This window comes from Gopherus flavomarginatus, chromosome 10 (assembly GCF_025201925.1).
Source record: "Gopherus flavomarginatus isolate rGopFla2 chromosome 10, rGopFla2.mat.asm, whole genome shotgun sequence".
Lineage (NCBI taxonomy): Eukaryota > Metazoa > Chordata > Testudines > Testudinidae > Gopherus > Gopherus flavomarginatus.
The window spans coordinates 71969400-71981825 of record NC_066626.1 but is presented as its reverse complement, the minus strand read 5'-3'; the positions used below and the strand labels follow the sequence as shown (position 1 = coordinate 71981825).

General features: G+C 43.6%; 1 protein-coding gene across 3 annotated transcripts in view; it reads left to right on the top strand.

Moving 5' to 3' along the window:
- PDIA5 (protein disulfide isomerase family A member 5) overlaps window positions 1-12426 on the top strand; it is a 129553-nt gene that overhangs the window by 35379 nt on the left and 81748 nt on the right. For all 3 annotated transcript variants that reach the window (XM_050917084.1, XM_050917086.1, XM_050917085.1), the window contains one exon: window positions 12088-12171. In XM_050917084.1, coding sequence (XP_050773041.1) covers window positions 12088-12171 — 84 coding nt within the window. The remainder of the gene's footprint in view (window positions 1-12087; window positions 12172-12426) is intronic.

Below are 12426 nucleotides of genomic sequence, written 5' to 3'. Positions count from 1 at the left end.
CTGGCATTCATGCAGAGTTGTAGTTGCTACCTTCGGCTCGACTCCCGTGTGGCGATGAAAGCGCTACCCCGTCTATTGGCCATGTTCACTGCTTTCTCAAGGCACGGTGGTTTTTGCTCCTTTTTGAGGAGAAAGCAAGAGTATGTTGCTCCCCCAACAAAGCTAGTGGTTATTAATCAGTTGTTGAGCACTAGCTGAGCTTTCTCTGCTGTGTGAAATACAGAGGAAGATGCAGGCCTTACCACCAGAAGTTTTTTCTGTCTAAATAGCCTACTTACATGTAAACCAGCTTCCCCACTCATGGGTTTCAATGAGTCAAGCAAGAGGTTAGGCTTGAGCTCTCCGGTCCAGTGCTGATGGAAATAGAGCAGCCTCTTGAAGGCCAGGAAGACTTGGCCTTGCATAGACTCTGGGGGAAGAGTTAGTTGCTTGCGCAGCTAGTTAGCATGGAGAAAAGCTGCTGCTTAGTTGGTAGCAGCTATTACAAGGATAACTGAGTTCCTCCAGAATAGATGTGACTGGCTTCCCTGTGATGCTTTGGACACAGTTCTGAAACATGCTGAGCACCTTCCACTCCCAGGCCTCTGGGATTTATTCACGTGCATCAGTCCCTTGCTAGAGCAGGGGCCTATTCTATATAGGCTCTGGGGCCTCTTAGCACTTTGCAGCATAAAGCCATTACTCAGCAGCTAGATTTGAAGTGATTCATATTGGCTTAAGCCCTGGCAGAAAGGAGCTGACCCCTACTAAGGGGGTGCTTGTGCTGGTAGAATTTATCAAAATATCAAAGTGAGGACTCTTGGTTCCTATCTGAGGTACCGTAGGTGGCTCTGTACATAATGAAACACGAAGCAGTTCAGTTATGAATAAAAGATCCGCAAACGATGTGACAAAAATACTTACATTTTATTTCAGCCTTTCCATGTTTTAATTAGGAAGCCCTCACTGAGGCGTTTGATGTTGAATGAATTGCAGCGTGTGAGATGTCAGAATGTTGAATTAATAATGTCTGGTGAGATGCAGTCTTACCCATGACATCTACTTTTTGCTGCTGTCTGTTTAAACAGAATGCTCCCGTTTATGCATTTCAAGATCTAGTGCATCACTTCTGGATTAAAAAGTAACAGCAAACTATATGAGGGTTCAGTAAACCTTCATATAGTATCTGGATGGAGACAGCTGTTGGCAAGATAAGATTTCGTATGAACTGCTCTGTTTTGGGCTATAAGCGCTTAGAGTGTGGCACCTGAAATACAAACTGACTCAGGTAGGGTAGTCTAATAGCTTGAGCAAGGAACTAGGAGTCAGGTCTTCTATGTTCTATTCCCAGCTCTGCCACTGACTGTTTATAATTTTGGGCAATTAACTTAAGTCTCTGTGCCTTGGTTTACCAGACAAATGGATAGGTTAACACCTAACTCCCATGGATGTTGTAAGGCTTAAATAGTTAATTTTTATCAAGTGTTCGGAGACTTTTTTGAATGACAAAAGTACAAAGCTAAAATACTTCTTACTGTACAGTTAATGCATCCAGATGCTTATGTGGTGGGAAAACAAATCATCAGAAAAGGCTTGATATTTCGTTAAGAGTCTAGTTCAGCTTTCACAAGTGCAGGCATGGATCTGGCCGTAAGTTTGCAGGGGAACTGAAATGGGGAATAGAAAGCTTAACTTGTTTGAAAATAGAATTATTTTCAACCCTTATTGTGACCATAAAATAGGCTATGTGGTAAAATAGGGTGATTTAAGAGCTGTGTGTGATGCAGTGTGAGGCTCCTCACCGGGTGCATCTGATTGGCTTACTCTGCCTAGTGCCGCTGCAGATCTTCCATGTGCACAGCTCCCATTGTGCTCCCTGGAGTTCCATGTACTGAGAGGATGCAGGATTGGGGCCACGAATTGGTGATTTGCATAATGGGTAAATCAAAAGAGCTGTGTCAAGTGTAATAGGACAGTTCTTTGGGCTCTTTGTAGCAAATGTTGGCATGGCCTAGCAGTGACAAGTATAAACTGTGAAATAATGTAAACTTATTTCTGTGTTGGGGTGGTAGAATCCCAGTGTTATACTGCTTGGATTGAAGTTCAGTCACTCATTACTCAGGTATCTTTGGCCTAAAAGGAAAACCTAACCTCAGCTTGGAAGGTGCTGAGATCTGATTTTGAAGGTTACCAATCATTCTCAGATTAGTTTGCAATAGACGGGGCCGAACTAGAGTGCATCTGAGTGGAGGGGGAAGCGATGGGTGAAATGCGGCAGATGGGTGGTAGAGAAAATCAGTTGGAGGGGTGTGTGTGGGAGATTAAGGAAGTGAAGTAGGTTATTTGGGAAATGTGGTCAGGAGGGTGTGGCAAAGGGTCTCTAGAGAACCTTTATGCTTTAAAATAATATTCACAACACTGATGCCTCTTTCTGCCCCAAATTCCTACCCACAAGAAAAGAGGAAACGGATAAAATTTAAAAAAAAAGAAAAACAAAAAAGAGCCAAACTCCCTATCCCAACCAGTGCTGTGACTTTGAAAAGGACAGGTGCCAAGGACTCCATAAAGTCTACCATGAACTTTGCTGTCCCTGTTGATTGTACATGAAAGGTGCTCTGATGCTGCCATGTTGGGTGGCAGTACGAAACTCTAAGATAGATGAAGAGATAAAAGTGGGAATTGCGTCAGACTGTTTGCAGGTCACCTTTTAGATGCTGACATTCTGCCAAACACTCTCTGAAGGACACTTAGGGGTAGCTGGGGTATTTTGGATGTGTGGCTCTCCTGCCCTTTTTGTATAATTGGGTATTTGAATTTGGTATCCCTGTCTGATCTAGCTTCTTCTGGAATCCCAGGAATTTGTCTGCTGTTCTCTGATAACATTTTTGGTTTAGTATCGTTTTCCCAATTATGAAAATTAGTTTTAAAAACCAAACCAAATCAAAACAAGTGCATATTGCTTTGGCTTTGAGTAATTAATCCTTCATCAAACACACATGGTGCTTTTTAACGTAGGTCCCAAACAGAAACAAAGCTGTTACTGTGGGTCCCATCTGCTGTCACAGAGCATGTGCTCAGATTTATCACATCCAGACTGTTTGTTCGTTAGGGAAATGCCATCTGGCCTAAAATGCCTTGCGCTTGGGTTGGTCTTAATCCCACCTTCCTGCTTCCATGTCATATCTCAGTCCTGTCTACCTCCTCCAGAAATGGGTGTAGGTGGCTGATGAATGCCTTTGTAAGATATTGCTCTCCTTCCCTTCCGATATGTTACCGTATTTGTTAGCTGTTGGGTGAAATAGTTCTCTCTGAGTTTCTCATTTCCTAATGTTTTGCATACAGAATGTTGTTATAGGATCTGTAGTATATTAATTGGTTTAATTACTTGGGATGGAGGAGAGGGACTTTTAAGAGTCTAAAATCCATCTCAATTTTTGTGACTGAACGTGGAAATAAGAGTAAGAGCAGGTCGAAAATGGGATGCAAATTTATTTGATCTATTTATTTCAATTTTTCTCAAACTATTTATTTATTTATTTATTTATTTTGGGAGTGGGGATTGAAATTTTGATCAGAAACTTTGAAGTTGGGAATTTCAGAACTTTTTTCCTAGAGCTGGTGGAGAGAGAGAAGAAGAAAGAAAGGAATGCAGTGCTGTTGCATTTGTACAGTATAGCTGTGCCTGGGGTGAAAGATAGTAGCTGTGCAGTAGAAGATAGTAAGTAAACATTACAGGACAGGTAGGAGAGGAAGTGAAGAATACAAATATCTGTTTGAAGCTCTTGAGGGGATTTAGGGAAGGTCTACGTTAAAAAAACACACAGTTTTGCCGGCATAATTGTGTGTACATAGAAGGGTTTTGCCAGAATAGCTGTCAGCCAGAGAGCTCACCTCATTGCACCACTGACCAGTAGAGCTATGTTTGTGATGTAGACCTGGCCTGATGTGGTGTAATCACCCACATTAAAATTTAGCCAGGGTGAGACATGTCTGACTGTTGTGATAAGTGCCATAGGATTCTACTAGCTCCAAGGAGTCAGGGCTTCAGTTTTAAATACCGACGGGGGGTAGTCTCTTTTGACATCACACAGCCTCCTAAATCATGCTGCAGCTTTAGGTCAGTGACTCAAGGAGATGAGTGGCACCTCCTTGGGTTAGCAACTTGCGTTAAATCATGTAGGGGAGCTGCTAACCAAATTAAAAACTAAGTTGGCTTGTCTTCCCTGATATTTTGACCTGAGTTAGCTAACACGATTTAAGAACACCGGTTTTATTCATAGTGTAGACATACCCTGTATCGCCTCTGCTCCCTACAGCACCCAGTGTAAACATTTCTCACACATGGGGAATAGCTCCACTGTAAGAATATAAGCAATTTTATAATTATACTATTCCTTTAGATTAGGGAAAGGAGCAGACTTGTCATCCATGGTTTTCAGCCTGGTGAGTAGGCTTAGCCTTTGGGGTACCGGATATAAAACTCTTCAAGCCCTGGTATATTATATTAGTTCAGAAGAATTATGGTCACATCTAACTAAAGACTACTGGAATGCATGCGCATAAGAGGTAGCGTTCAGATCGTGCATTCAACCGTCCCATTTGTTTTCTGATTTTCTGAATTGCTGATTAACTGTGGAATGTTAATATTAATGTCATTAGCTAAGATTGAATTAACGCTACTTCCGTTTTCTTGCATTTAGTCCTTAATAATCCACTTTAAACATTCTCTAGGTAACTCTCCCAGTTCATTGAATACGTATGCAAAGACGCAACCAAAAAATAATACATTATATAACAGCTTCTATATATATATATGTGGATGATATTTCCTAGAAGTATTTTCATATATATTTAATTCTAATGTGAGTTCAAACATACACTTATCATCTTCTATTGATTACAGCATTGTTACCATAATTTGGAATCTCCTAGACCATGATCCAACAGTTTAGGTGGAGTCTAGTAGAATCTACAAAGAGAGGGTTTTTTTGTTTTTTTTTAATAAGAAGAAAGTGATGCTTGCTTTCTAGCCAGCCTTTGGTTGCTTTTTTAAAGCTCTCTATTTTATTTTGATGCCGGTTTGTGTGTGGCTGTCTCAACTTGTTAACTCCAAGGAAAATACCATTCATTATAACTGGGACTTTCTGCAGAGCTGGAAAATCATGGTGTATAATGGTTCTTTTCCTGCTCTTGATTGTTGGTGTCTGAAGACAACTGCATTAGCTTTATCTTGGGGTGCTTTTTTTTTTTTTTTTGGTTAAAGATACTTTTGCTGTTAGTGATATGATCTCCCGAGCTTCAGTTTCGGAAAATGTCGTCGTTTCTCTCCCCCTCCCCCATTTTGTTTGTGTAGGTTATTTGGCTTTCTAATTGACTAGAGGGTAGACAGAATCATTTTTATTGGAAGACTGGTGGTGCTGGTTTTCTACAGCATATAAATTGCTACTGCCTCTCTCAGTCGCATCACATTTCAGGGGAATGTTCAGTATAGAGAACTATGATGCATTGTGGGTCTCTGATGGAGGAGTTTTGCTGTCTTTTGGGCGAGTCCCAAAATCCACATGAGTCCCTGGATTCTTGTTGATCTGCTGATCCTATTTCCTATTTACTTTCTATGAAGCAGTTTTTCCTTTTTGGTTCAAACCTCCCAGTCCCCAAAATCAAATCAAATCAAACCCTTTAACCATTGCGCAGCCCCTTACTTGATTTCTGTCTGTTACAAGCAAAACCTGTTATTCTCACTTCTCTAGTAAATTAGTTTCCATGAGAAATGCAGCATCACACTATGGCAAAGGTTATTTATAATAAAGGAATGAGTCCTTTATTTTAAGCTTCCCATGTTTAAAATTTTATCTCTATCCTGCTGTCTGGATCTTTGCCTGTTCTGTTCGACATAGGTTCTTATACTGCTCTCGTTGTCACAGTATCGGAGTGCCAGTCCGAGTTGAGAGCGATGCAGGTGCTTTCTGTCTGAGTGGATGTAAGCCATTATCATCCAGTGGCTGCAAGCACAGCTGTTTGGAGAAGAAGAGCTCTTACGGCCAGGTTGGCAGGTTTTGAGAAGTGATTTCCCCACCCCCCCGCCTCCCATTTCAGATCTGTCTCGGGAGAGTGATACAGAAGGGCCTGAAATCATTACAGAATATGAGGATTCATATAAATGTGACATACTGTAAGCAGCACTAGTCGTGGCAGCTGCTACTTCAGACTAGGAAGTATTAATAATGATACACACACAAACACCTCCCTACAGTTGGGGTGAGATTGGAGGGAGGGGGTTGGTATGTCTTTCCTTTGATTGGCACGGTACACAAGCTGCTGTATTATAAATGCATTGTGTGGTTCTTGCTCTAGTGTGGGGAAGGTGATTGTAAGGTATATGGTCAGAAATCACATGCTGCCTAAAACACATTGCTAATCAGTTGCATTTAAAGTTCCTAAACGTCATAGTCACAGATAAGACGCAGACTGGCAATGGCTTTTCATTTCAGAGGATGCATCTAAGAGTTGCTATCGCAAGTATGTACGTTTTTGTTTAAATGGATTATGAATGTTTCTGGCATCTGTGTAACCCTTTTGATTGCTGCTTTATTGGGTCACAAGTGCGAGTGGATGTCTGGCTGGAGATGTTAGCAGGATCTGAACTCCATGCATCTCTGGATGTACCTTGGCTTGTTGCCTTAAAAGAAGAAAAGCAGGATAGAGCATGTATCTCTGGAAGCCCACCAGAGGGCTTTGTGCACTGGGGTTGGGAACCCAGAGAAGCGACACGAGCAGGCTTTGGGAGATTAGCCAGAGCACAGCTTGGGCTCCCCAGTCTCAGAGAATGCTGGCTGCCTGCGAAGCTATTGGGCAGGACAAATCCAAGGGATGTTCCAAAACTCCAATTAACCTGGAGTTACAACTGGGTCTGTAGTGTGCATGTTGTTCCTGGCACATTGTGGGGAAGTGGAAGCACTTAGAGCAGAGGCAAAAAGTGATCAGGAACACTGATGGCAGAAGGACAGCATCTGAAGTGTATCTGAGAGGCATTGTGATCCAGTTAATCAGATGCTGGACTGGGGTGTTAGAGACACTGGTTCTGTGTCCAGCTCTGGCATTGACCTGCTGTGAGAGCTTGGACAAGTCACTCCACTACTGTGTGTCTATGATTCTCCCTGCCACCTAATCTCTGTCTTGTCTGTTGAGACTGTAAGCTCTTCAGGGGCGGGGCTGTCGGTGTGTGTGTATGTACAGGGCCTAGCACACTGGGGTCCCAGTCTTGGCTGGGGCCTCTAGGTGCTGCTATCATATAAATAACCAGAACTAGGAAATAAAATGTAACAGGCAGGAGTCACTGAGCCTGATTTCGCATTGTGAGATATGGCTGCATGGTTCAGCTGGGCCTACATGGATCTGCGTATCCAGGAGTGAGCCAGTGTTAATATAGGCAGAGTTCTTGACCTCATTCTTTCTGATGCAGGCATAGGGCTCCTTTGACATCCTTGGTGAGAAGCCAAGGGTCAGCATTGTCTGAGGAGGGAAATCTCTATAGAAGATTCTGGAAGTTACTGTCCCTGAATTGAGAGAGAGAGAGGGGACATTTGCCAGTGCACTGAGTCTTGTCCCGCGGATTTCAGAATTTGCCAGGGGGATCTTTGACTTGCACCTGATGGGATGTTGATCAATAGCACCACCACCAGGCACTATGTTCAAGTCAGTGTCCAATTCCACCTTGATTTCCTAGGTGCCTAAAAACCCTGCATGGGCTCACTGCAGCCAAACTCCTGGACCTTGTCTCTCTCTGCTCCCCATTATCTAGCAGTGGCCTCTCCTCTCTCCATCCATGCGGCCTGCCCACAGTTGGTGCAAGAGCCTTTTCCTTGCAGCGCCTGACATTGAGAATACCCTTCTGTATTTCTCCCCCTCATCGACTTGCCATCCCTCTGAAAGTTGAGCTGAAAATGTATCCCTTTCCTGACCCTCACCCACAGATCTTCACACAACCTCACCTGGGCAGAATGCCCCGATGCTGCCCCTAAATCCCCAGCACCACTGATTCCTCATCTGCACCTAGGCCAACTCCATCACCTTTGTGAGGGTGGGGTGGACAATACAAAGCAGGTTTCCATGCAAGCTAATGTTGGCAGGGGCAGCATTGTCGGATGCCAGGAAACTCAGTTGATATTCCCAAGGTGGCTTTCCATGAGCCCAGTCCCTCTCGCAAACTATAGATCACTTAATGGCTTCTGTGGAGCCAGATTGGTGGGAGATGGTGAGATGGGACCACTTTGGTTCAGCTTCCCGTTCTCTGTTAATGTTTTCAGCAAGTTTCCTGGTGTGCCCACTCCTTTGGGAGGGGGTATTCTGGCCTCTCGTTTGGGCTAAACGCAGGGGATAAAGCTGGATCACTTGTGGGACACACTGTAAATAAAGCGGTGGCCTCTTCCTTGTCAGCGGTGGTGTGGCACTGAGCTGCTGGGGTTAACGTTCACGCAGAAGTGGGTGGCATGAGGAAGCAGAGCAGTATTAATGTGGGCAGTGTTCCTGACCTCATTACTTAAGCTATCATTTCTGAGGTGTCTCTAGTAACCACTTCTCCTGAGCCTGGATCCTTATCTCTAATGTCATTCCTTATCTCTAATGTCATATAAGTTCAACAGTCAGTTTGGGAGGGGGGTGTGTGTGTGTGTGTGAGTGAGATTTTATTTTTTTTAACAGGCCCTGTAGTAAACTTCCTTTCCTCTTCAAACAATATAATTAAATTGCAAGAGCTGGAGACCTAATTATCCTTCCCCATGTGAGAGGTGAAGCACTTGTCATTAGAGAGAGGCTGTTGGCTGAAATCCAAAGAAGGTAAATCTCCTCAGAGCAGAGGCTGAAGCTCTGTTGGTATTTGCTGTTAAGAATAATGGCAGTTACCAAATGTATCGGAGAAGGTTGCTATCAACATACACCTTGCGGATTATTTCATTTTATGGCTTGCGTGGAGATAAGCAGAAGGAGCAAAGATAAAAATAACTAGATTCAGCATTCCCTTCTCAGTTACTTGTTTGGTTTTTTGCCCCTTCCAAAGAAACATTAATGAAGCCTCTGCATGGTGCATTTGACATGCTGAAATCTTGGCCTTGGAACCTGTGAAGCTATGACATCTGCGGTGATGCATGAAAAAATTACTGATGGAGATCTAAGCCTCATCTGTACTGGGGATTTGCTGTGATCCAGCCCTGGCTGTAGCTTGTTCAATGCAAACCCTAGTGTAGATAGATGAAACTTTCATGGTCTGGTGTACCTGTGCTGGAAACCAGGGTAAGATGCACCAGTGCAAATCATAGCTTTCCTTGTCTATACTAGGGGGTTTGCACCTGTGCATCTGTACAGGTGGCTGCAAATCCCCAGTGTAGGTAATGCTTTAGAGGCTGGTTTTTGACCCGGTACCACCTGTTGTTTGTATTCCCATTGTTTAATAGATGCCCAAGTTAGTGGGGAGTTAGTAGGAATTGCATTCAGTTATGTTCATTACAAGTATTCATAGGGCATTCATTTTAATACCTAGCCATCCCTTCCCTCGGAGAACAATACTGTGTAGCACTAAATCTAAAGAACCTTTCAAAGGTAAGTCTCACTATCCCTATTTTACAGATAGGAAAAATGAGGCTTTAGGAGCTGAGTGACTTCCCCACAGTGAATCAGTGGCAGAGGTGGGAATGGAATCTGTCTCTTGACTCCTATTCCAGTGTCCTGTTCAACAGACCAAGATAAACATTCACAGCAGCAGAAAGCAAATATACAGCAACACTATCTGCAGATCTAAAGGTCTGTCGTACCGTAACTTGTGCTATATAGAGTCGCCAGCACCTTTGTATATGCTAAACTAGACACTCCACAACATTTGTTCTAAGATGAAGCTGAGATGTAGGGTAAACCACAGTTGTGTGTGTCCTGAAATGAACGTTTGCGGAGCACCGAGAGTAGCATTTACAAAGGTCTTAGCTAGCTCGTGTTAATTGGCAACCAGTTACTCCAGTTACAACAGCAGCACAAGCTCAACTCCAGATGGACCCTCTATGTCTCGGCTACAGCATCCTGGCGAGAGTCAGTTTTGGATGTTAGGGCTCTGAGAATTCACTGTCATCGGCTCCCCTGAGCCTGGCCCATGGGGCAGTTCACTGAAGCACCTTGGATGAGTGGAGGTGGCGTGAAAGGCCAGAGAGGGTGAGGAGGTCTCTGGTAGCTCGGCTTATGGCCATCTAAGGCTTTGTGGATGGTAAACAATACGTTGAATTTCATTCAGTTGATGTGCAGAGAGCGGAGCAGAGGTGTCCCACGCGGTCACTAGCTCATTTTGCTTATGAGATGGGCAGCCTTGTTTTTACTGGCTGCAGCCTTAAAGTCCTGTCCCACTGTAGTGCTAGGGAGAGTGAATCTCAGTAGTCCAGCCTGGAGGTAACAAAGATGTTGCTGACCATAGTGAGATCTGTATTGGAGAAGCAAGCATGCGGTCTCTTGGTATCTGAAGGCGAAGAATAAGGAAATCTATTACTGGCCGTGATCTGTGACTCCAGGAACAGATGTGAGTTTAGTAAGCCCCCAAGACTGCAAGCTATTTTGATACTGAGAAATTGAGGGAATAGTCATAGGCATTTCTGTTTCCTCAGAATGCTAATTTGGATCCACAGAATAACACTTTAGGTGTCAGTACTATTTTCTGTAACGTAATGCCATCTGTAAAATGTGTTCAGAAAACCTCTGCACACAGGGTTTGCTCTTATCTGCAACACAGTGTTAATTAATTGTTTCTCATGTTTGCAAAGAGACAGACAGTTCTTCTGACAGTCTCAGTCACAAACACCAGCAGCAGCACTGTGTTTATTGGGGCTCCTGGCAGCCATTGTGTGTGTGTGTGTGTGTGTGTGTGTGTACGCATTGGAACAAAACACCCAGACCTGGCCCTTGTCAGCTGACTTGGGCTTGCAGGGCTATAATTTGCAGCAGAGATGAGCCCGAGCCCAGGCTCTGGGACCCTCCCACTTGCAGGATTCCAAAGCCCAGGCTTCAGTCCGAGCCCAGACATCTACACTGCAGTTCTATAGCCCTGAACCCGGAGCCCCGTGAGCCCGAGTCAGCTGACATGGGCCAGCATGGGTGTTTTATTGCAGTACAGACATACTCAATGTGTCTAGGCTTTCATAAGTGGCTCTAATTAGTGTAAATTTCAGCAACATTGATGGGCGCTCAGTGTTTTCATTTTCTAAATTGATTTATCAGTGCACAAAGTACCAGCTGCTGGCTGCTGAGGAACAGGTTTCAAGACCTTTTAATCTCGCTCTTTATCTATGCAAAGAATAACATTGCCAATGCGAATCCTCCTTTTCCCATGCCACTCTGACCATTTTTGGCCTCTCTGCAAAATTTTTTCACTAGCTTCCTCTTGCCTTTCACATTCATGTCAACCTTTAAAGCTCCATGCAACTCCACTCTGACCTTTGTGCGGAATTAAGGACAACACTTAAGTATGTGCTTCAACGGGACTTGAGCACATGCCAACTTGCTGTCCTGAACAGGGATGCTTTCCTGAATTAGCGTCTACAGCCGCTATCCTTTTCCCACTCTTGTCTTCACTCTTTGCATGCTGCCTGCCCCTTTTGCCTGGAATTCCCTTCTATCCTGATACAAAAAGTTGATTTTAATTCAGATCCCTTCCTGAAACACTGTTTGCTCACCAATCCCGTAAATAAAGCTGTGGACACATTCTTTGTGGAACTTAGAATCTCTCTCTTAGTCACCCACGCTGTAGCCCTGCCTGTACACTAAAACACGTAGCAGGTAAACTCAGTTCTAAGAGAGAGGAATCTGGGCAGGAACCACAATTATTGGTCCCCGTTTTATCACCATTCAGCCCCATATACAAACTGTCAGAATCAGAGCTGGCTGCAGCAAGGTTCCAGTATGCTTGTCAACTTTGATAGAAACCACTGTTGCTCGAGATTTAAGTGAATGAGGTTCCTAAACTACCCGTAATCACAACAAAGCTGATAAGAAACCAGATTTATGCATTTTATTTTAAATGTTGGACACATTTTGATTTCATTTTTTAACCATACATTTTCCTGTCTCTGTATTTTGCAGTGATACGGAAAGCCGAAAAGTATGCAAGAAGATGAAAGCAGATCCTAATTCAAAGGAGAAAGGGGTGGAATTATTGCATTATAAGTAAGTATAGGATGGGGATGAGATCTGCTGTTACTAATTGTTCAAGCTATTGTATAATGACGTTCATTATTAGTTCTGTTTTATATTATACTGCACTTTAGTACAGGGGCTTATTAGCTTGCCACTGTGCACTTGGACATTTAAAGCAGGCCAGGCCCCTATTTAACTACACATCTCAGCAGTCCCATTAAAGGTGAATTTACTAAGGTATTGAATTGGATGGGATGTAATCGCATGCTTACATGCTTTGCTGAA